The sequence below is a fragment of the Herpailurus yagouaroundi genome, unplaced genomic scaffold, assembly GCF_014898765.1.
Source record: "Herpailurus yagouaroundi ecotype Mexico unplaced genomic scaffold, PumYag 162, whole genome shotgun sequence".
In the NCBI taxonomy this organism is placed as follows: domain Eukaryota; kingdom Metazoa; phylum Chordata; class Mammalia; order Carnivora; family Felidae; genus Herpailurus; species Herpailurus yagouaroundi.
The window spans coordinates 6,031,357-6,054,931 of record NW_024412403.1 but is presented as its reverse complement, the minus strand read 5'-3'; the positions used below and the strand labels follow the sequence as shown (position 1 = coordinate 6,054,931).

Below are 23,575 nucleotides of genomic sequence, written 5' to 3'. Positions count from 1 at the left end.
GGGAGATTTGACCCCCAGTGGAGGGTGGTCACAGCATATAAGAAGCAAAAGAACCAGCCGTGTGCCTCCTGATACCAGTCGCTGTTTTGGTGAGAGTTTGGGGCTTTTAGGTGAGTGCAGGCAACACTTTGCTGAGCGCGGTGGTTAAATTAAGAGATAAGAGAGTGAGTGAGATCACAGTACCCAGCAGGGTAGCCCTTCCCTTACTTTCAATAAGTCCTTCCTGAGGGATAGGCGGCTATTTCTGTGGTAGATCAGAGAGGAAAGGTTGTCACGGTCAAGACTTGGTCGACAGAAGCTTGGCAGACCGGTCATTTTCTCCAGTAGGGGAGGAAAATGCCCTGATAGGGAATGTTTGGGGCAAGTCAGCAAATGTGTGTTGACTTCACCAGTGTGAATTTCAAGCCTATCTCTTGAACGTTTCAAATAGGCTCCGGGCCAGACATGGAGCTTGAACGCAGGGCTTGAACTAACGACCCTGAGATCAAGACCTGAGTTGAGATCAAGAGTCGAGTGCTTAACTGACTGAGCCATCCAGGTGCCCCACCCCCCCAATCTCTTGAATATTGAGCCAGATCTTAATGTTTAACCCCAGCTGGCTCCCTTAAGAAAGCTAATATTTGAAAACTTCAATTTGTAAACAGTTCATCATACTGATTTAGAATGATGTCAGCAATCTCGAACGTGTGTGTTGTACCCTACAGTGTTCTCAGCATTTTGACATGCATCCCGAGTCTCTGACCAGCCTGGGGGGTAGGGAGCAGGAACTGTGGACGAGTGAGCCAGTGCCAGTAGAACACAAGTAAACAGTGGCCATGAGATTTCGCTGGATGCACTGACATGAAGCCCAAAGCTCTTTGTCAGTTGCAAAGTTTCCTCATGGTGCTCTGAGTTTAAACTCCAGATTGTGATTATCATAAATGTGGTTTTGGACTTATTATTGTTATTATTTTTATTTTTATCACATCCATAAGCTGGAGCATCCTGTTGTGTGGCAGGTTGCTTGGGAAGTGTTTGCATTTTGGTATTTTCAAAGTGTAGGTCACCAACCACCTGTATCAGAATCACCTGGGGTGCCATTGCAGACCCCCTGACTTGGCACCACTGGAGGCAGGCTCTGCATTTGATGTGCAACGAGCATTCCAGGTGATGCTTGGGATTTTGCTCTCGGTGCAGCAGGTGGACAATCTGTATTACTCTCTGGATGGGAAGACACTGGATTGTTTTAAAGCTCCAATTCTGGGGCTGAGGAGGGGTGGTATGAGAAGGGTAGAATTCTGCCCCTACCAACTCTGCCTTTTCTGGGGAATTCTTTTCTATCCCTATCTGTCTCAATTCATCTCAGAAAAATGATGGGTCATGTGGAGATACATCATCCATCCTTCCATCCATCCTTCCATCCACCCTTCCTTCCACCCTTCCTTCCTTCCTTCCTTCCTTCCTCCCTCCCTCCCTCCCTCCCTCCCTCCCTCCCTTCCCTCCATCCTTCCATTCATCCTTCTATCCATCCATCCATCCAATGTGCCCAATATGTACCAGGTGCTTGGGGTATAAGAAAAATAAGACATAGTCCTCGACCTTGAGGAGACTAAGTTTAGATTAGATAGTAGCAAATGTGTAAGAAGAACTGAAGGTGAAAGCTGCCAATTTCACAAACATTTATGGTGGCAATGAATGGGAGATGTATAAAAAAAGGAAATTTAAAAAACCATCACAGGTAATGCGGAGAGGCTTTGCACAGAGAGCAGAAAACAAGTACCTTTTTATATTATGTAATTCTTCAAAGCACAGAGTTCTCTGAATTTTAGCATGTGCTTCGAGATCAGTCCATGTATTATTTTGCAGTGGAACCCTTTCTTGTCCATGAGTCAGAATCCAGGTGGTTGATGATTGTAGAAACTAGGGCATTAGTGATCATCTCTAACCATTCCTGTAAGGTTGTCTGAGCATTTAACTTTGACACAGGATTAGCAAATTATGATTTCAAGGTCAATTTTCATGGAAAACTCTAAGAACACTCAAGAACTGTTTTCCCACTATAACCTCTGGTTCCAAAGTGCTAGAAAGTCTGTTGATTTAAAATTTTTTTTTAAATGTTTATTTAGTTTTTGAGAGAGACAGAACATGAGTGGCAGAGGGGCAGAGACAGAGGAAGACACAGAATCCGAATCAGGCTCCAGGCTCTGAGTTGTCAGCACAGAGCCTGACAAGGGGCTCAAATTCATGGACCATGAGACCATGACCTGAGCTGAAGTTGGACACTCAACCAACTGAGCCACCCAGGTGCCCTTAGTCTCTTCATTTAAAAACAAACCCTCTCTTCCTTCATAGGAAGTCTATCATTTTAATATTTTTCTGATGACTTGCATTCAATACAATAGCATTCATTTACAATGAGAATCCAACCAAGCACTCAGGGTTGAGTGACAGACTTTACTGAAGAGCAATTCACATTGGAACGGATCAACTTAAATGCGGGTTGACCTCAATGTGGTTTGGGGGGCAAGTGCAATGCCGGCTGGATAAGGGCTCTCTTCGGAACGTGGGTATGGTTCTTCTAACCCACGCTGCACGGTGCTGTCCAATGGGACTTCCTGTGGTGAGGACCATGTTCTGCACCTGTGGAAACTGAGCACTTGAAATGTGGCTAGTGTGACTGAGGTGCTGAGTATTTAATTGTATATAATTCTGGTTAATTTAATTTGAATTTAGATAACTGTGCAAAGCATGTCGGATAGTTCTGGCTAAGACAGCGCTGTACTACATCAAAGTGGCTTTTTCTTTTCTCTTCCCTTCTCTCCTGTTCCCTTTCACTCTCTGCAGGCACTACCTTGCCTGTCTGTTCCCTTTGCCAAATCCGTGACTACTGGATGCAACAAGAGGGCAAAGCAGACATTAAGGGCGGTGCCTCCCAAAGAGCCATGGAAAACAACAATGAGCAGATGAGGAATGAAGTCTGTGGGCGGGGTGTGGGCGGGCTGGGGCGGAAGGCCCTTGCAGTACAGTCCCTTAGACGTGACTCTTCTTCAGTTTGGCCTCGTTTCCTCTGGGCTCTGGACCCTTGATGGGTGGGAACGTGGAAGGGAGAACCAAATGCTGGTCTTGCAGTCTTGTCTGGTCGTAGCTGCCTAGTAAGTATTCCTTGGCGAAATAAAGGATGTTGGGGTGAGGCAATCACTCCTCCCACTTGGGAGCGGTCTTCCTGTGTTGCCTACTCTACCTCTAAGAACAATAGAGGCGCTAACTGACAAATACTGGGACCGTGTTACTCAGCAGGTGCTTATTGGCAGCAGTAAGTATTGTAATGGAAGATCCTGTAGAGTATTGAATATCTGAGCACACTGAAGAGAAGTTGACCTATGACCCCCAGCTGTAGTGGCCAAATGGTTATAATATTATCGGAAAACAGAATCTAACTTACAGGGCGGCAGAAATAGTGATTACGAACCCTAGACGGTAGGAAGCATCACTAAATAAATTTTTTTTTCTCCTCTCAACTTTATAGGCAGTATTGATAAAGCAGGTACATCATTGCCTACCTGGGCCATAATTCTGCTTGCAGTATCATTTTCATTGCTTTTGATCCTGATCATTGTTCTGATTATAATAATCTGCTGCTGTTGTGTCTCCGGGAGAGAGAGAAAAGGTAATTTTTTTTGTTTATATAGATTTGTGTATATATTTGAACGTTTGGTACAAACACTTGTCGGTCATTAGCTCCTTAACTCTTTTGTAAGATGCATTGGCCTTTGGAGCGCACTTTATTTGGAAGCAGGCTTCAGAGAAGGAAAGGATTTTATGAAGAAGGAATACATTCCTTTGGGGCTTGCTGTAACCACTCCCAGAAAGACTGAGATCTGCACACTTTTGAGAGGGTGAAGAGATAGTACCTTTCTCAGCAAAGACACTGACTATTTGAGTTCTGTGCTTATTTGCGAGGGTAGAAGGACATTGTAATCTGCCACTTAGATGCTGTGCTTTTATCTAGAATAGAATCTACCTATCTGAGCACGTGAAAAGATTATTTCCTATTTTGTGTAATTCCAAATTGCATTTGGAGGTGAATGTTGATACAGTGGTAGGAAGAAAAAGAAGGTCTGCCAATAAAAATAGTACAAATAAACTTAATAATCACGCATTTCTTCTGAATGAATTCTTTCGAGGACTCCAAGATATATGAAAGCAGTGGCCTCGTTTGGGGGTCAGGCTTCACAATGGGGTGGGCTCACCAACATTGGGGGGGGGGCTTGTCGTGAGGTTCAGCCATTCGTGACTTCAGAAACCAAAGGATCTTTGTCATGTAGAAGGCTCGGGACTTTCCAAGTGCTAAATGTGTGTATCCAGCCTTACCTTTCTTTGTCTCGGAAAACCTCACCTACACCTATTTGAATATTGTCTACACTTAAATTATTTTTCTTACAATCAGACTTCTGATATTAGGCTATGTGTCAGTTTAATTGCATTTATAAATTTTTTTTTTTTTTTCCAACGTTTATTTATTTTTTTTGGGATAGAGAGAGACATAGCATGAACGGGGGAGGGGCAGAGAGAGAGGGAGACACAGAATCGGAAACAGGCTCCAGGCTCTGGGCTATCAGCCCAGAGCCCGACGCGGGGCTCGAACTCACAGACCGCGAGATCGTGACCTGGCTGAAGTCGGACGCTTAACCGACTGCGCCACCCAGGCGCCCCTCAGTTTAATTGCATTTAAAATGTCATTAGTAATAATTGCCATTTGATGAGCCCTTTTTTGTGGGTGACCCAGGCACTGTGTTAATTATCTTACATGGACTATCTCTCTTAGTCTATGCAAAGTGCATAGTTAAGCCATATCTAAGCTAATTGCCTAGCCTCAGCCCCTGCATGGATTTGGTTTGGGATTGGGAATTAATTCTGTGATACAACTTTATTCCCTAGGAAACAGAACATGAAAAGTAGTAAGCCTCTGTTGGCCCAGATTTGATGGCAATTTGCTTTAACTTGGGAGTTACCCTATATGCCACAGATGGATTACTCAAGTAAAATACACTGGATTTTAGATGAAAACGATTAGATAACTTAAATTTTAATGTAGACGTGACTAGGATTGTGCAGTGCCTTCAGATTACTATTTTCCACATTAGCTACTGTGGTGTCGTTGAAGGAGCATTCTGTTTATTTGGATTCCTGCTTCTCCTAAGCTGTTTTTTGCCTGTTCCATAATAGCCTAGTAGGAAGGTTGTGATGGTTGGTGGCCCAGGTAAGATGTGCACCGGGGGGACTGTCTGATTTTTAGCATTCTCATTTACAAGATGGGGATAAGTGCCATCCTATAGATCGGTCATGAGGACAAAATAAATTGCTACATGAAACTGTTTCCATTTTAGATTAAAAAAAATTTTTTTTACTGTGTTTTATTTTTTGAGAGAGACAGTGTGCTGACAGCACAATGTGGGGCTTGAACCCGCAAACCGTGAGATCATGACCTGGGCTGAAGTTGGACACTAAACCGACTGAGCCACCCAGCTGCCCCTCCACTTTAGATTTTATCCTTTACTTAACTTTGAGATGAAAAGCTCATGTAAGAGTGAGCTGTGTTTATTCCCCTGCGTCTTAACAGGTCCAGGTAAGTGTTGTGAGCAGGGCCTGTGGCGACCTTACAAAGCCCACCCCCATTGGGTGGGACTCACAATGGACACTACATTTCACCTTGACATAAATGGAAAGGATGCAGTGAAGGCCTGGGTTTCCCCCATGACAATTATTTCCATCCTTAAAAATGGCAAGCATCAAGTTGTTTTCAGAAGTATTTTCTGGCACTTTGCTTTGCTGATGCCTGGAGAATTCTCAGTGGTCTGACTGGTTAACTGGAGACCGACTGAAGAGAGCTGAGGACCCCACTAAGTGTGGCCTGAAGGCCTTGGGATTGTTTCTGCTAATAGAGCAAAGAAGCCAAGAGCCCATCTCCTGCAGCCCATTCCTTAAGGAAACAATAGTGACATTCTGTGTCTCTCTTTCAATTCAAATAAGATTGCTTCTGAAGTCCAATTTGGGGTGTGAATTGGCAGATGATATTACGACTGGAAGTAAGTGGGAATATTCTCTAAAAATAAGGAAAATGAATATATTTTAGATCTCAGTAAAGCTTTTTTTTAACATTTTTTTATAAATGTTTATTTATTTTTGGGAGAGAGAGACAAGAGTGTGAGTGGGGAAGGGGTAGAAAGAGAGAGGGAGACACAGAATCCAAATCAGGCTTTACGCTTTGAGTTGTTAGCACACAGCCTGATGCAGGGCCTGAACTTACAAACCTCGAGATCATGACCTGAGCCGAAGTTGGACGTGTAACCGACTGAGCTACCCAGGTGCCCCTGTAAAGCTTGATGAATAGAAGGCCTAGACAGGACAGCAGAGTTGCAAAGAACACTGGCTTTTGAGACAGATGATTGGAGACTGGAGCGTGACTCTGTTTCTCTCTACTTTCAAGTTCTATGTCCCCTCCAGTCCAAGAATCCTTTGATTAAAAACATCAGCAATTTAATGACAGCTCAGGGCGGCGGGGGGGGGGGGGGAAGGGGACCCACCTCTATGAATCGATACCATTGGTACATGTTGATTGAAAATGAATTCTAGAATTAAGTAAATGCAGTGCTTAAGCAATGTAATTCCTTATTTGTTAAAGTATGATAATACAACATGATAGTGTCTAGTTTGTTAATAATATGATGACACTAATACCTATCTCTTGGGTTGTAATGATTAAATGAGATAAGTGCTGGCACACAGTAAGTACTGAATGAATGACACTAGGGACTGGGAATGCAAAATGCCTCTCCCTGGTGAACGGAGTCTTTGTAGTCTTGCTAGTCAAATTCAATATTCACTAAATACTTATTAGTACCTACTATACTACAGGTACCTAGGAATTATTTATGTTTATGATAGTTAATAGTGAATTCTACTTCCTTTATGCTTGAAAGTCATTTGATAATTCGCTGTGGGGGAACTTAATAATACCTAATGGGTCACAGATACTCAGCAATGTATTTAATCGGCGGGGGGGGGGGGGTCTATAAAAACTGATGATATTTTATTTTGTGATTTTGTAATATGTGATTTTGTTCCTTTTTTCCCCCCAGAATCTAGTTATAAAAGTGAAATAAGGTAAGTTTGAAATCACATCACTTTCCTGAAAACAAAGACAAACAAATGAAAAACAACCAAACAACACCAACTCTGCCACCACTAACACACACCCAACTGTGGTGTTTCAGGATTATGTTACTCAAAATTAAGTACTGAAAGTGAACGACTCTGAAAAACACATAAGCCAAACACAAACTCATATGGCAAAATTAATCATAGAATAAAATAGGGGCTGGTTACTGCCTAAGTTTGACTTGCCCTGGCTCACTTAGGAAAAAGGAGATTTTCTACCTGGTGTCTGGCATTTACAACTCTTTCCACAAGAGGACACTAGGCGCCTGCACCGTGACTGTTGGCCCTCCTGTTTTTAGTCAATGCAAGGGACTCAAGGAACATTTCAAGGATATTAAAGAACCATGCAGAAATCCTGCTGCAGTTTCTGGGGCGGTGGAGAACAGTGGGGCTAGCTGGATGGCTTCAGGCACATGAAACTGACCAGACAGACAAATTAGGTAGCGTTTACTGCTTGTACCACTGATAGGGGAGGGGATAGAAAAATTACTGACATTCCCATGGCCGTCCAGAAGTAGCCGCAAGCACTTTGAAGGTAGCCGTGTCAAGGACCTACAGTAATACAATAACTAGTTTAAATGTCTGCAATATTTATACCAAGTATAAATGTGCTAAGGGGAGGGATTTTTAAACAGCGGTGATTTTGGTGGGGGTGTTACAGCCAAACCGTGTCTAATTTTCACTATTTTATTATATAATTTTCATTTTTGATAGGCTGTGGTTTAAAAATACCTTTAGGCTACACACGGTGAATGAAGATGTGTGTAATCATTGTGTAACAGACACTAGCTGTTTTCCCTTTGACCCCGGTCACTCCCCGGCGATAATGCGGTATTGGGAGAGGCAGCTGCGGTCTCCCTCAGGACACCACAAAGCAGCAATCTGAAATGACACCTCCTTTGGGGGCTGACTTAGGGCAAGAGGAGAGGAAGGCAGACTCACTCTAATAATTATTCTGGTATTTCTCAGCCTGATGGCAGCCTGGATTCTTCCGTGGGCCGTTATTGACTTCGTAACATCTTTCACTTGTGTTCTCTGGGATATTAGCTGATTTCAAAACATAGGACACTGGTCAGCAGCGATTCGGGGGCACGGGTAGAGAATAAGAACTACTGACAGCAGCAGCAACAATATGGCAGTAGTGATGACAACAGCTGGTTTATGCCAAGTGCCGAACACATGTGCCAGGTGCTGTTCTACACGCAGTGGAGCCCGTTTTCTCGCCGGATGCTCATGATGATTTTATGGGCCGTTTCTTCATTTTGTAGAGGAGGGAACTGAGGGGTACAGAGAGGTTAAGTAGTGTGCCCCGGGTCTCCCATCTGGAGAGTGGACGGTCAGGATGTGAGCGAGGCCGTCCTGCTCAGGGCCTGGACCTTGCCCCTGTGCAGCTCTCGCACTTAGATCTGAGTGCATTAGGTCTGGGGAGCAAAGACGGGGAGACTCACTGGGACCCCCATATCCTAGCTGCTTTCAGATGTCTTCTGCAGTAAAATAACATACTTCTTTCTCTAGAATCAATGCATGTTTATTATAGAAAAAATTAAAAATACAGTTTAAGAAAATATATTTATTTATTTTTGGGAGAGTGCAAGTGGGAGAGGGGCAGAGAGAGGGAGACAGAGGTTCTGGAACGGGCTGTGCGCTAACAGGCTTGACGGCAGCAAGCCCGATGTGGGACTCGAACTCACGAACCGAGAGATCATGACCTGAGCTGAAGCTGGACGCCCAACCGACTTGAGCAACGCTCAGCCCAAGTGCCCCAAACGTATCGTTTTGTTTGTTTGTTTATTTATTTATTTATTAAAAAAGATTTTTTTTTAACGTTTATTTTTGAGACAGAGAGAGACAGAGCATGAGCAGGGGAGGGTCAGAGACAGGGAGAGACAGAATCTGAAATAGGCTTCAGGCTCTGAGCGGTCAGCACAGAGCCCGACGTGGGGCTCAAGCTCACGGATTGCGAGATCATGACCTGAGCTGAAGTCAGCCGCTCAACCGACCGAGCCACCCAGGTGCCCCCAAACATATCATTTTAAGAAATGATTTTGAAATCACCCCTAATTCTATTGTTCAGAAGTAGGTTTTGTCACCTGAGTATGTATATGCTCACTTTGATGTATATGCACGCATCGATGCGTTCACGTCGATACACACACACATGCATTTTGTAAAATTTGGACCATAATAAACCTTACTTCATAACTTGCTCTTCTCTCTTGAAACTCTTCTGAAGATTATTTCCGTTGACAAATACTTGCCGGCCACATTTTTGCTTCAATTGCTTAATATATCTTACTGAAGTGTGAGTACAGAAAAGTTCACAACTCACGGGTGCATCGCTTGATTACCTTTCATAAGGCATATGGGCCTTGAGTGGGGCCATGCAGAACTAGAACACCTCTAGCGCCCCAACCTCCCTGCCCCCCCACATCGCTGCCTCTTCCTCAAATGTTACGTCTTCTGACCTCCATCCCCACATCCCCAGAGATCAGATTCATATGAACTTTGTGTAAATGGAATCATGTCATGTGCACTCACTGATTTTGGTTTTCACCCTGTGAGATTGGTCCGTGTTGTTCAGAGAAGATGTGGATGGTTGATTATGTTACGGTACCACACACTGGGTATATATGCCATTTATATTCTCCTTTTCCCTTTAAATGGGCATTTGGATAGTTTTCAGGTTGGGGTCATTATAAATACTGTGGCACTAAGCAATTTAGCATGTATCTTTGGTGACATGTTCATAAGTCCTCATTCCTGTTTTGTATTCAGTTGGGTATGTGTCTGCTGGTGAACGCTGGGCTGCAGGGTAGGCAGGGTAGACAATTCTGTCATCATCCAGTTTTCTGAAGTAGGTGCACCTGTTTATACTTTTACATGCGGTGCGTGAGTGTTCTCATCAGTAATAACTTTTATAGGTGGCATGGAATTTCATTTTAGAGATGGATTGTCATTTATTTTACAGTCCCCTAGGGTGGGACGTGTGGACTGTTGGCAGCTTTTGCTGTCATAAAGCGTTCATGAGTGAACATTCTTTTAAGTAAATCTTTGCCCATATCTTTGGCCATTTACCTATAATACATTCTTAATGGTCGAGCATGAATATTTTTAAGTCTTTGGATATCCATTGCCAAGCTTTCCTCCCCTGGGCAGCTGCACCAATTTTTACTTTATTTTGGAGATTGGCATACCTTTTCTTTAAAGGGCCAGATAGTAAATATTTTTGGTGTTGTGGGCCACACTGTCTGTCACAATTACTCAGTTCTGTTGTTGTAACATGCAGGCAGCCATAAATAACATGAAAGTGGACAGGTGTGGCTCTGTTCTGATAAAACTTTATAAAGGGGCGCCTGGGTGGCTCAGTGGGTTGTCGTTGGCCAACTCTGCTTAATTGGGTCACTGGTTTCTGGGGGTGGACTATCGACTGGGGAATGGTGCCCACGGGGCTCTCGTGATAAGGTTCCATCTCTCCCCACCTCAGTGGGAGTGTGAGCCGGCAGACCACTTGCATAGCTGTGCTGGTGGCGATGAGCGTCTGTCCTGATGCGGTGGTAAGTTCAGTGTGCGAGGATGCCCTGGGTGGAGCAGTGTGAACCAAACATCCACTACTGATTAACATTTGGCTTTTAAAAATGGTCTGATTTCAGGAAATCTGCAAGTGTGAAGACAAACAAAGAAACTTTTGAGACAAACTTAGAAAGTGGCAGTGAAAACCTGGGCTACCATTCAGATGAGCCACGGACGGCAAGTGAGTGGTCGGTGGGGCCGTGGGAATACCCGAAGGGGCGTGTGGAGGAGGGGCTGTTCAGCTCAGCACCAGCTGTGCAAGCCAGAGGACTTAGCCATTCCTGGGCATTGTTCTTTGAGTAATTTTCAGAAGAAGGAGAAATTTCAGAACTAGTAATATTCTAGTAGGTAAACAGTCTACCTATTTGTCCAAAGTTTAAAGCAAAGTGGGATGACAGTTCAAGGACTTTAAAATAAACTTTCGGTTTTCATGTTCTCTTTGGATATAGCCTTCTACCTTTAGGAAAGTATGTGAGGAGGCATTTTAAGACATTGAGGGTCACTTCCCCAAAACTTCAAATAAAGGTGAGACTCAGCAAGAAATCCATTCCTATTGAGCTTTAGAGGGAGTGGGAGAATGTTGAGAACAAAACCCAACTTTGAAAAGTCTTTGTGGCACCTGAATTCTTACCTTTACAGGACACAGTCCTAGTGAGGGCATCTTGGAAGGCTCGGGCACTGGTTAGTGGCAGGGATCTTCCAGAAGGCAGATGAGAGGGGAAGGGAGTACAAATGGGTTGGAGGGGGAGACCTGGCCCTCCTAAGTTGCCTAGAAAATCAAATTCCATGGAAAGATGTTTCATTAATCAGTTCTTACTGACAGGATCCCCCCAAAATTGTTTTCACCAAGATTGGGGCTGTGCTCATGTCTCATCTCTCCCACTTTGCCATGGCCGCCTCCCATATCTATTCAAAATGGCTCACTTAAGATTTTTAAAAATTCCATGAAGCACGACTGGTTCCTTTTTTTTTTTTTTTTAAGTTTATTTATTTATTTTGAGAGAGAGTGCACACGAGGTGCAGACAGAGAGACAGGGAGAGAGAGAGTCCCACACTGTCAGCACGGAGCCTGACTTGGGGCTCGATCTCACGAACCGTGAGATCATGACCTGAGCTGAAATCAAGAGTTGGTCACTTAACCGACTGAGCCTCCCGTGCACCCCTTGACTGTTTCCTTTCATAATCGGGTCACAGCTTAAAAATTTCCTGTAGGAGAATATTTAGTTCTTAGTGTTTTGAGCAATTAATCGTGTAGCTTGACCAAAATCATAGCCCAAACCAAACCTATCTTTTTTTCCCCTCTTTTGCCCTGTGTTTATTTACCTTGGTCAGCATTACAGCTATGGATTCACCTTGTCTCTGGATGAGACTAATGAATCAAGGAAGAGCTTGATTGTGAGTTTGCCATATTTTTATTTCATTAGAAAGGTAGGAGTTGCAAAGTATGTAACCTCAGGGTTAACTCTGAAAACAATCTGTTTATGGTTAAAGATTACTTTATGCCAGGGTTACTATATAAAAACAAATGCGTTTCCTTCTAAATCAGAATTGTGAGAACGTGTTATTTGGGTTTTGTCATTTATCACTCTAAAATCCTTCTTCTGTTTCAGAACTTGTTTCTTTTGCTCCAGTGTCCTCTGAATCCAGTGTTCAGGAACAACACAGCAGTAGGCAACCTTATCAGGTGATTCAGACCATTTTACCCATTTTGAGACTCTTTTTTTTTTCCCCCCCTTTAACAACCCTTGCCTGGTGGTAGGTGATTATAAAATCATGCCTGTTTTATGCTCATGATGGAAGAACATGGCCTTTGCTCACTGGTCAACCTGTCAACACGGAGGGAATGGGCCAGGACATGTAGTATCTCTTGGCCTTCGTAGTGGGTTTTGGGGGGAAGATCAGAAGTGTAGGTGGGGGCTTATAGATCTTGGGGTATCTCTTACATGAGGGTGCAGGTGTATGTACAGGTCTGGAGCTCCAGTGGGGGAGCAGAGGTGGTAGGTATTGGTGGTTGTTAGGCAAACTCTGATGGTCTCCATCCTTCCAAAGCGCACATAAAGAACATAGTCACCCAGGAACCGTGACGACACAGTATGTTACTTTTCTGACACAGAGTCGGTGGTGGTTGTCACAGATGAGTTAGAGTGGCTGCACAGAAAATACAATTCTTTGCATAGGCATAGTCATATTAGGCAAAATATGTATTTTCTGACCATTTATTGACCTGCACAAAGGCACCTTGAAATGAGAAACACTTCGATGTGACTCTGCAGTGGTGTCCCCGATATGGATGAATGTTCTCCCCTTTGGCTTTTGGAAAAGGCCCACTGGCAGATTGGGATCCCGAAAGCACTCAGGGTCCCAAAGCACTCAGGGTCCGAGGTCTTGGCCGCATTCTGACCGGGAGTCTCTATCAGCCTGAGGTGCTGCTGCTGGGAGTGCCTTCCTAGACCCATTGTTCTTTGTTTGCGTAGATATTGACTTGGGCTTCCGGGCAGCCCCAGGCCATGATATTCCTCTCGGCAGCTGGGATTCAGCTCAGTCCATACATCTTGTCAGTGATGTGTGCCTCCTGGGCCTTTGGGGGTGGGTGGGGGGAGGTGAGGTTTGATTGATGCCCATGTATGTATTAAGAGACCTAAATGGTCTCAAAAGAGAGGTAGCCAGGTGGGAAGACATATTGGGGGGGGGGTGTCTGTGGCAGGAAAGAACATGGGCCTACGTGATAAATAGTTGAGTTCCTGGTACAAGTTCAGGCTATTTCCCTAGGGTGAGTGTCGGGAAAATGGAGAGGTAAATTTCTTCCCATCTAATCTGCTCTCTTTGGCACATAGATCTTCTGATGCATTTAATCTGGCCCTGGGTGAGGTGGCTTGTGGAGACACAACAGATTCCCTTTCCAGGGGCCATCTCTTGACTAAGGGGGGGGGCTGACCCAAGAGAGTAATCACCAGGCTGTGAAGGAGCCTATCAACCCTCTGAGACTGGACCTGAGTGGGGGCCATGGGCTGATGGAGGGGTTCTCTTTGCTCAGAACCAAGCACGGTCGTCCAAGAACACGTTTACTCCAGCCCTTATTTCTGTGGTTACCTTTTACTGTCAGGTGTCTTTCCACTGGACAAGCCAAAGTGCTTACGTCTGGCGTTGGGTGGGGGGCATTGGGATAAGTGGGGAGGGGAGTCAGAAGAAGTCACATAGATGATCCCCCCCCTGAAGTAGAAATGAGGACATGGGAGAACTCTAGATGCATTTGGATACAGGAATGGAGAATGACGTTTGAGAGCTTAGAGTGGATCCTTCTTGAGTTTGAAGTGTTTTGAAAATACGCGGGGAGAGAAACTTGAGAAGTTTCTGCTACTTAAACGTGTAATCAGCTAAATAATCTATTGGTGGAAAAAGAACAGTGGCCTGGAGGTGCTGGGCCCTGGGGGACTGTCACACACACCTGTGTTTCTTGAAGTGTCTGTCAGTTTTCTAGGGGAAGGCGCATCTCGGCCCAGAGCATCAGGGTCCTTAAGAAACCAACAGAACACAAGGAAGATGAGCTGTTCTTGCCTGGATTAGAAGCTGGCGAGAGGCTATTTAAATAGCTGGATTCTTCTGTTTAGAGTTGGGGAACTTCAGGGCAAACCCTGTTTTGAAGAGTCCACCTTTGATCAGTAACCAGAGGGTGCCTCTGCAGGTGCGGGCCCAGGCACTGTCTGCAGGTTGTCCATTTGGAGAACCCGGACGCAAGATGTACCGTGGGGTACACTTTCCATGAGCACTTTGGGAAGGGAGGGAAGAAGGCAGATGGTGGAGCAAGTGGCCGAGCCTAGGGGCCCTCGGCCCAAAGAGGACATATTCTGCACGTGGTCAACTGGCCACTCGAGAGCTGCCGAGAGGCCACGCCGCTGCTTCTAGAAACAGGTCAAGGTGACTTGCAGCACAGAGGTTCCTTTTAGAACTTCCCCAGGCCAGGCCTGTAGCCCTGCCAGGTCCGTGCGTCCGTGTTCATGCTGTGCAGCCCGAGGAAGACCTTTGTCAGAGCTCATTAGGCCTCACTGAAAGATGACAGTGCAATCTGCACTTTCTTTTCTCATAGGCTCTCTCCGTTCTGTAGTGACCCCTAAAGGCCCAGGAGAGGCTTCTGAGAGCTACTCAGAGCTCTTTCATTTGTCTTTCATCCCGGCCTCTTCTCCAGAGACCTCAGTGTGACTCCAGCCTGTGACAGAGCCACCTGCGCCACTGTTGGGTGTTTCCATGCTCATGGGCCCCGGTGGGACTCCTGCCCGTAAAGCTGGCTTGTTGGAGTTTAGGATTGTGGGCTACAGACTACGTGGTTGTGCAGAAAATCTGCACCAGCCTCGGCTCCTCAAAAGCCCGTAGCTTCAGCTGAGACATGTCCAGCTGGGAGTCAGCCTGCCCAAAATCTCTTCCCGGTGTTCTCTGCATGGAGCTCGTTGGGGCAGATGCATATCCTATCCATGGAGGCATGGTGTGCACAACACCAGCCGAAGCTCCTGTTTTGTATTAATAGGTCTCACAGTGGGGTGATCTTGGTTTTGCCAGCAGCTCAGCAACTGTTGAGTACGTGCCCTCGTTCTCTTTTTGTGCTGGCTCTCTCGTCTGCTCAACCTGCTGGTGTTATGTTAACTCAGCATTTTCAGATCTTAACTGGTGGCCCAGGCCTACGCACAGTCTAGCACAGCGTTACTGGGCGCTCATTAAAAGCTATGCACTGATGTGGAGAATGTCTTCAGTGCTTAGCCGTATGCTGTCACGAGCAAGGTGATACAAGGAGTGTGTGTGCGTGTAGATGCGCTCCCTTTGCAGATAATCACAACCTGATCACCCCAAGACATTTGTTAGACAGGTATAAAGGAGGACGCACCATAAAAATACTGTGTTTGGGGTTCATTGAAGAAAAGTAAATAAGTCCATGTCAGATTGCCACTTTGCTCTTGGGCACTTTGGTTTCCTTCAAGATTATCCTGTTCAAACACAATCTGAGGAGGAGGGAGCCTGAAGGGCCAGGGGCTGCACTCAGGAATCATTGATGTGGCCTTTGGGATGCCCAGACTCTTCGTCTTACCTGTGGACCTCCTGGCTCAGTGGACTTGGGATGCAGCCTCAGTGCGTCTGAGTTTTGGACAAGACAGGGCGGTTGTCTAGGTGGTGAAGTCTAAAGGCAATTGGCTACCTTATAACAAGCTGGAAATGAGGGGCTGCTGGGAGAGACAGTGGAACATTTCCAGTGACCAACTTGCCTACTTTGTGATGATTATTTGCTAGCGTCCCAGGGCATTCATGACACCCAGGTTACGTACACCGGGTAGCAGTTACACCGGACCTTTCCCGAGGGTGGAGGGCACCTGTGCTCTTGTTGGAGTCATGTGGATCTCCTGTAAGTAGAGGAGGGTCCAGCCCCCGAGCCCTGCGTGTGCCCACACTGGCTCAGGGACCAGAGAAGTGTCCCAAGGAGCAGGCAGCGTCTTTGGGCCACTCTTCTCCTCGCCTTCAAGACTGCAACTTCCGGCTCCACCCAGAGTCCACGTCTGTGTCTGATCTCCAGGTTGTGGTGAACCTCCACGTGCCACGTCTTTGTCGTGCAGCACAGGCATGATTTTAATTACATTCTATGCCCAACAGTTACTAGAGCAGGAAATTGGAGTTTTAATACTTACGAGGGGCATTTGTGGCTGCACCAGCCCCCATAACTCTTGCCCCATCGATACCTTCTGATTGAGGTCCAAAACACAGGAGGCCCACACTGCCTTGGGGAAGATCAACCTGAGACGTCACGGGGAACCTCTTTTTTAGGATCTCTCATCGTGTCCAGATGCTTTCGGTGCTGACAGCCCCGAGAAAGCTTCGGAGGGGTGAGGGCTCTGCTCAGGGACAGGCTGGCATGAGTCAGGTCCATTGGTGACCCTGGGGTGTAATCACAGGAAAAGGTACCTGCTGGCTCTTCTGGGGCTCCCTCTCTGGCTCATCCCCACCTGTCAGCCCACTGCCCTGCTAAGGTCTGCCCTGAACACGGGACTCTTCACCAGAGGCTGAGAGATGGGGGCAGTCCTTGTTCCTACCAGCAACTGGCAGAAAGGGAGGATGTGTTTCCAGGATCCAGGATCCCAAGGAATGCTTGCTGAGCCTGGAGGCACAGCCAGCACCTGTAAGTTCCTGTGTCTTGGTACCTTGCTGGCTCAGCAGTGGCTCTCAGTGGAGCGGTATACCGGAAGCTCTTCGGGTATTTGTTAAAATGCAAAGTCCTGAGCTTCTTCCAGCCTTTCTGGATCAGAACCTCTGGGAGATGGGGCCAAAGAATGGGTGTTTTTACCATGTTCTCCAGGCGATCTGCTTTGACAACAGTATTTTAGTGGCCCCACATGAAAACGGAAGACATGTACAGCCTGTTTCTAAGGGCAAGTCACTGCTGAGTGCTGGGGTTTTTCTTACACCTGTGCATTGGGAATGACTTCTACTCCACGAGTGTGCCACCAAGTAGGTGGCTAGGCAGTGCTGCGAGGAGCGTTAGATGGAAGGGTCTGGATACCGAGATACTTTGCAATCTAGGCTGCACTGTAGTTGGGGTAAACTTATTTCTTAATGTTTATTCATTTTGAGGGAGAGAACATGAGCAAGTGAGCATGTGAGCAGGGGAGGGGCAGAGAGAGATGGAGAGAAAGAATCCCAGGCAGGCTGCTTGCTGTCGGCACAGACCCCGATGTGGGGCTTGATCTCACAAACCATGAGATCATGACCTGAGTGGGACGCTTAACCGACTGAGCCACCCAGGCACCCCAGGGGAAAGCTTTTTTAAACCTCTTATGTTTTCAGTGGGTCCGAAGGCATACTGCATTCACTCTGGATGAAAGAAAAAACAGGATTTTAGGCTGCAGAGACCCCAAGAGCATGTATTAAATTGTAGGAAAGGTCAGAAAGGAAAACAAGAGAGTGATTTTCAGAAGTTACAGACACCAAAACGTGACACTTCTTTCCCCTGATGATTCCTACCCAGGCTGGATTTATGGTTAGGATACATAATACTGACTTTATATTCTAGAAAGGAGTTGATGTTGGTGATGTACAATAAACTTAGGTATAACTGCCCGTGAAACACGTTAGGACAAAACTAATAAATAAAACTAGAGGGGCGCCTGGGTGGCTCAGTCCACTGGGCTTCCAACATCGGCTCATGTCATGATCTCGCAGCTTGTGGGTTTGAGCCGCACGTCAGGCTCTGTGCTGACAACTTGGAGCCCGGAGCCTGCTTTGTTGGGATTCTGTGTCTCCTTCTCTCTCTCTGCCCCTCCCCGGCTCATGATGTGTCTCTCTCTCACAGAAAAATAAATAAATATTTAAAAAATTAAAAATAAATAAAAATAAATTGAGAAATTCTTACTGACAATTATAGCCAGTGGGAAGGGCAAACACCATTTTTTTTAATATGATGTCATGGGGTTTGCAAATATTTTGCATCTTGATCAATAGTTAAAACCAAGAGGCCTCCTTTTCCTCTCCTCTTTCCGGCCCTCAACTCACTGTCAGTCAATTTTTCTGTTTATTTTGGGCAACTCTGTCCCTTTCTCTCCGGAGTCTGTCAGTTTTGAAGGGTGAACACTTGAACAACTTGAAATGTGGATCGACTCTTCCCCGCGAATCACCACCCTCCTGAGATCAACAGAAACAAACTCTTGATAAATTTAGAAAACAGCCAGGCGTTAGTGCAGCCCAGTCGTGAAAACAAAAGGCAAATAACAACTGCAAAAATGTCGGGCATATTTACTGCAGAAACCCACTTCCTAGAGCACGATGCTGAGGTGGCTCCGTCAGCCTCCTGTTTTCCCTGCCTGACCAGGAGTCACCAAGTTCAGACCACGAGCCTGAGTGATTCTATCCTGCAGACTTACTGACATTCCATTGCAATGTCAATAATGCATGGTGCCCGGTTGCATTATTTAGGATGTGCAGTGCGGCTGCGGTACCCTGGAACCTGAGATGGCACTCTCAGGACTGGCAGGAAAACATATTGTGTGTTTTTTAGTAGGGCAGTATAGTCAGGCAGGCACTGGTCCCTCTGGAAGAGTGTGTGGTTTGCCGGGGATCACACTTCCGAATGAGAACAGAACAGCAAAGATGGCATTTCTGGCAGGAGGCAGCAGCCTGGCTGCCCGAGGAGACAGATGAATGATCTGTGCCCCTGTCCTGTAGAAGGAATGTGTGTTATTAAAGAAGGTTAGAAATCTATCTATCTATCTATCTATCTATCTATCTATCTATCTATCTAAATGTCTTTATTTTGAGAGAGAGCATGAAAGGAGGAGGGGCAGAGAGAGAGAATCCCAAGCAGGCTCCACGCTCTGTGTGGAGCCTGATGTGGGGCTCGATCCTGCAACCCTGGGATCATGACCTGAGCTGAAATCAAGAGTTGGATGCTCAACAGACTGAGCCACCTGGGTACCCCCCCGAAGGTTAGCAATATTTTATATTTTCATATGGAAGTTAGAATTTCTATAGGAAGATTGAAAAAAAAGAAAGAAAAGAAAACAAACCAGAACAGCACATCTTTGTGGTACTTTGCCTCCGTACAAACGAATATTGGATTCTTTGACCTGCGTTGCTCATGTGGCCCTGAGCTCGGAAACTTCGGGCGTGCGTGGAAATACTGACATAAAGGAAGGATGTGCGTTAACATTTTTGCTTCCTCTCTGGGTCCTCGTTTCTTCTTATCTGATGAGTGGAGGTTTCTTCTCAAGTGTGCCTTTTCCGTCCATCTCCACTGATTAAATCCACCCTCTTCTCTTGTCACCAGGGACCTGACCGCCGGTGGCGGGGTCCAGCAGGTCGCCCGCAGGTTTCCTTTCCCGTGGCCAGTCCTAGGACCGTGAGGAATGTAACTTTGGTCTAGCGAAGACGTCCCTCGGGTTCCATTCTGCACATGGCTGATAACATGCATCACGCCCGCGTTGTCCTTCCTCTCTGTCCCAAGGCTGGGCTCCCGCTTCTCCAGTGTTACCGGGAAGCAGTGATGCTGGAGTAATCGGAATGGACACTTTATCGTGAAAGAAGGGGTCCGTTTCCCCACCTTTCAGCATAGAATTTGGTTTTCAAAACATTTCACGATTTTAGTGAATTCCACCAAGTTGCTGAGTAAAAGCTACGAGTCCATCGTGGTGATTTACTCGTCACCGGACACTCCTTCTTGCTCTCTAATAAATGGCAGATAAGCCTATATCATACCATGACTTTTAAAATATTTTTGTTATTGTAATCATATGAAGATAATATTTATGTATGTTTAATATGTGGGACATTATTGTATATTGTTTGTGAAAAAAAGAGCATACATATTAGGATCAATCAGAAATCGAAGATTGCCTGGGAAATCAGAACTCATAGGTTAAGAAAAGATTAAATTCAAAGCCGACGTACACATTGTGGATATTTTCATGAAGACATTCACTTTTGTCTGCTCCTTATCAGGCTCCCTCTCCAATGAGTTAGATGTGGATTTTGCTTTGTGGGGATGTAACTTACATACCACAAATGCCATGAAAACACTGGAAATGGGTAACGTGTTCTTTAATAAATAAAAGAGAAAACACCAAAAAATATGTATTGCCTCTCTTAATTTCTTACTATTCAGGTGGTAGTTTAAGGAATCATGATGTTTAGGAATCAAACATTTCTAAAAAGCAACATGAGATGTCTGAAAAAAAAAAAAAAATCAAAGGGCGCCTGGGTGGCTCAGTCGGTTGAGCATTCGACTTCGGCTCAGGTCATGATCTCACGGTCCGTGAATTCGAGCCCCACATTGGGCTCTGTGCTGACAGCTCAGAGCCTGGAGCCTGCTTTGGTTTCTGTGTCTCCCTCTCTCTCTGCCCCTAACCCACTCGCATTGTCTCCGTCTCTCTGAAAAATAAATAAACATTAAAAAATTTAAAAAATCACATTTTCATGTTAGTCTTTGACTACTGTACATTTGCCCATAAAAGTTAATACGAGGGGCTCCCAGGTGGCTCAGTTGGTTAAGTGTCCGACTCTTGATCTCAACTCAGGTCTGGATCTCAGGGTCGTGAGTTCAAGCCCCATGTTGGGCTCTGCACTGGGCATGAAGCCTACTTGAAAAAAAGCAGTTAATATGAATGTTGTTATTAAGAAAAAATTTGTCTTTTCCAAATATTGCTTTTTCGTGTAGATATTGTCAGTACATTTCACTGCCTACCCATCTCTTCATATTTACCCCGAAGACAGGACAGGTGGCTGAGTCCTGCACCAGTTGGTACAAATTTCTGTGATGGTTAGTAATTAGCAACTGCTCAGTAATTAACGACATGCCCAACCATGGACTTGCTAAAGTGGAATTTGACTTTTAAAATGGGTTAAGATTTTAGTGATTCCTTGGAGTTACTAAGTAGACAATGTACATTTATCGTGATGACGTTTATCACTTAACACTGCTGCCTGCTAATCCAATCAATGGTGGACAAACCTATATACCACCATGACTTATAAAATATTTTTGTATCTGAAATCACACTCAGCCTCTACCCTGAAGGCTTTCATGTGAATCAACAACTAATTCCAGAGCTATCTGCTGGTGCAGATATCTAATTCACTGGCACTCATACAGTATCTGCTCTGATTGGCTGGTGTTCATGCCTTACTGGTTGTCCAATATTTTGAGTATCACCACTGCCTAGAGGACCCTGAAGAAAATGCCATCTCTTCTAGCACTGTGTCCCTAAAGTGAGGGAATTAGCCACCTCTTTCTCTTCGAAGTAGAGCTAAAATGCAAAATTTCAAAAACCCATGACGATCGCTAGATCACTTTCCTAAGATAACTTTTTATGAAAAAAGTTGCTAATTCACCTGCTTCAAAATGAGACTCTTATTCATTATAACTTCTTAACTCTCTGCCAGTGTGTTTCTGTCGTCCATCATCATCCTTGAGTGGGTACAAGTCAAGGGGAAAGACAAGAGTTTCAGAAGACCTTTTGGACAGAGCTGTTCAGTGAGTGAACTCTGTATTCTTTACTTCATGGTTTGCTCTCCCGAAACCTTCACAGAACCCAGATCCTGAGACAAGGCAAATGTCATGTCATTTATGCCTTTTGTAACCTTTACAGGCGCTAGCGTTCTTGTAGGCATTGAGTAAATATTGAGATCAAACAGGGCAATATTGAGAAAGACAATATATTGAAGTGTAATGAATATTTGCCATCTGCCTGCTATAAGAATTCCATTTTGGTGGTTGTTTTAGGAATCAGTGGGAGTTGCATGGGAAATATAATTGAACTTTAAGTTCTGAACTCTGGAGAGCAATGCCAAGTGATTTTCATGGAAACTGCTTCAACTTCGTTGGTGCCTGTTGCCTCAAAATATTTATCAGTCCCTCGGGAAGTTTCTCTGTGTCACTAATGAGCTATTTCCTTACTGTAGCTTATTCCAGAAGTAAGGTTCCTCAAAGGGACCCCCAGCCAGTTTTTATTGCACAGGAGGTGAGTAAGTTATTTGAACAGAACTCTCTATAGCTGTCCTGCCCAATACCATAGCACAAGTGGCTATGAACATTTAGGTTATTTGGAATTAAATAAAATAGAAGATCCATCCTCTAAGTCCCACCAGTCACATGTCAAGTGTTCAATAGCCACACGTGGCTGGTGGCTACTGTATGGGCTACTGCAGGTGGAAGCTTCTCACTGCTGCAGAAGATTCTATAGGATAGTCCTGACCTAGAGCTAGCTATTTGGAAATGACCTTGATGTGTCCAGGATGGGCTTTTTTACACAAACACTCAGTTGGTGTTTTCTGTCAGTGTTATGTCTGTGTGCGTGCTAGTTTCTATTTAGGAACCTGTAAACCCCAAGGCGGCTCTCAACTGAAAATGGTATTTTGCTGATATGGTAAATTCATCTCTTACTTCTGCAACGCAGAGAGCTGAAGCATGCCCAGGGGGATGCGGTGAGAGGGGTCAATCATGGCTAAATGTCACGGCCAAGGGTGTTTCTCAGAAAGACAGACATGGCTACTGCTAATGAATGACCATGAGGCTGCAGGTTTACTTAAACAAATACCTCTCAAAGGCGTGTGCCATAAAATCCTGGCTGGGGAAAACACACCTGTCCATCCTTCCAGGGGTCTTTGACCATGGTTCCTCTGTCAGATTCCAAGCCAGCCCCCTGAACTCAAGGACCTTACACAGTTTACTTAAGAGTAGGGTATAAGTGGTAATGTCAACACATCAAAGGTAATTAGAGACTTGAATAGAAGCACTTCCTTTGCTCTGTGTGACCCTGACCTTGGAAACTGTGAGAGATGTTCAAGTTGCCTTGCCAGATCCTGGGAGTTTGATCACCAAAAGGGTGGATGGATGCTGCCAATCATATAGGAGATTCTGTGTCAACAACCTATCCCTGCCACATCAGTGCTTATGATACTGTTGGGGAAGAGTACTCCATCCTGCCTAAAGAGGGTGCATAGTCCTCCCTGGGGAGCACCTGGGAACTCGGAGCAGAGATGAGGGAGGTAGAGGAGAGGTGAGACAGTAAGGAAGGGCAGGGGGAGCGGGGGAGAATGGGACGGACAGGGGGTCTAGCAGGCCTGGGCCAGGACCCGAGGGCCTGAGCACCTGTTATTGTCCAAAGGGTTAGACTTGAATGGAGAGAGCTCCCAACAGTCGCTGCCAAGCCCTGGAAGCCTGGAAGTGGGGAGTGAGGTGACAAGACTCCCTCACTCTCTTGCTCATGCCTCCCCTTGACCAAGCCCGACCAGAGCCAGAGGTCCGTGGGGCCCACCCATGTCATCCGTCCAGGATGCAGAAAGG

General features: G+C 45.5%; 1 protein-coding gene across 6 annotated transcripts in view; it reads left to right on the top strand.

The window, feature by feature from the left end:
- Window positions 1–23,575, top strand: part of IGSF5 (immunoglobulin superfamily member 5) — a 58,624-nt gene that overhangs the window by 30,537 nt on the left and 4,512 nt on the right. For 3 of the 6 annotated variants that reach the window (XM_040483886.1, XM_040483885.1, XM_040483884.1), the window contains 5 exons: window positions 3,506–3,646; window positions 7,119–7,143; window positions 10,848–10,948; window positions 12,378–12,451; window positions 19,562–20,363. In XM_040483886.1, the coding sequence (XP_040339820.1) occupies window positions 3,506–3,646; window positions 7,119–7,143; window positions 10,848–10,948; window positions 12,378–12,451; window positions 19,562–19,657 (437 nt within the window). In that variant the 3' untranslated portion in view covers window positions 19,658–20,363. Of the gene's footprint in view, window positions 1–3,505; window positions 3,647–7,118; window positions 7,144–10,847; window positions 10,949–12,377; window positions 12,452–19,561; window positions 20,364–21,672; window positions 21,764–23,575 lie in introns of those variants that run through there. The other 3 variants (XR_005793144.1, XR_005793145.1, XM_040483887.1) reach the window with 3 other exon arrangements.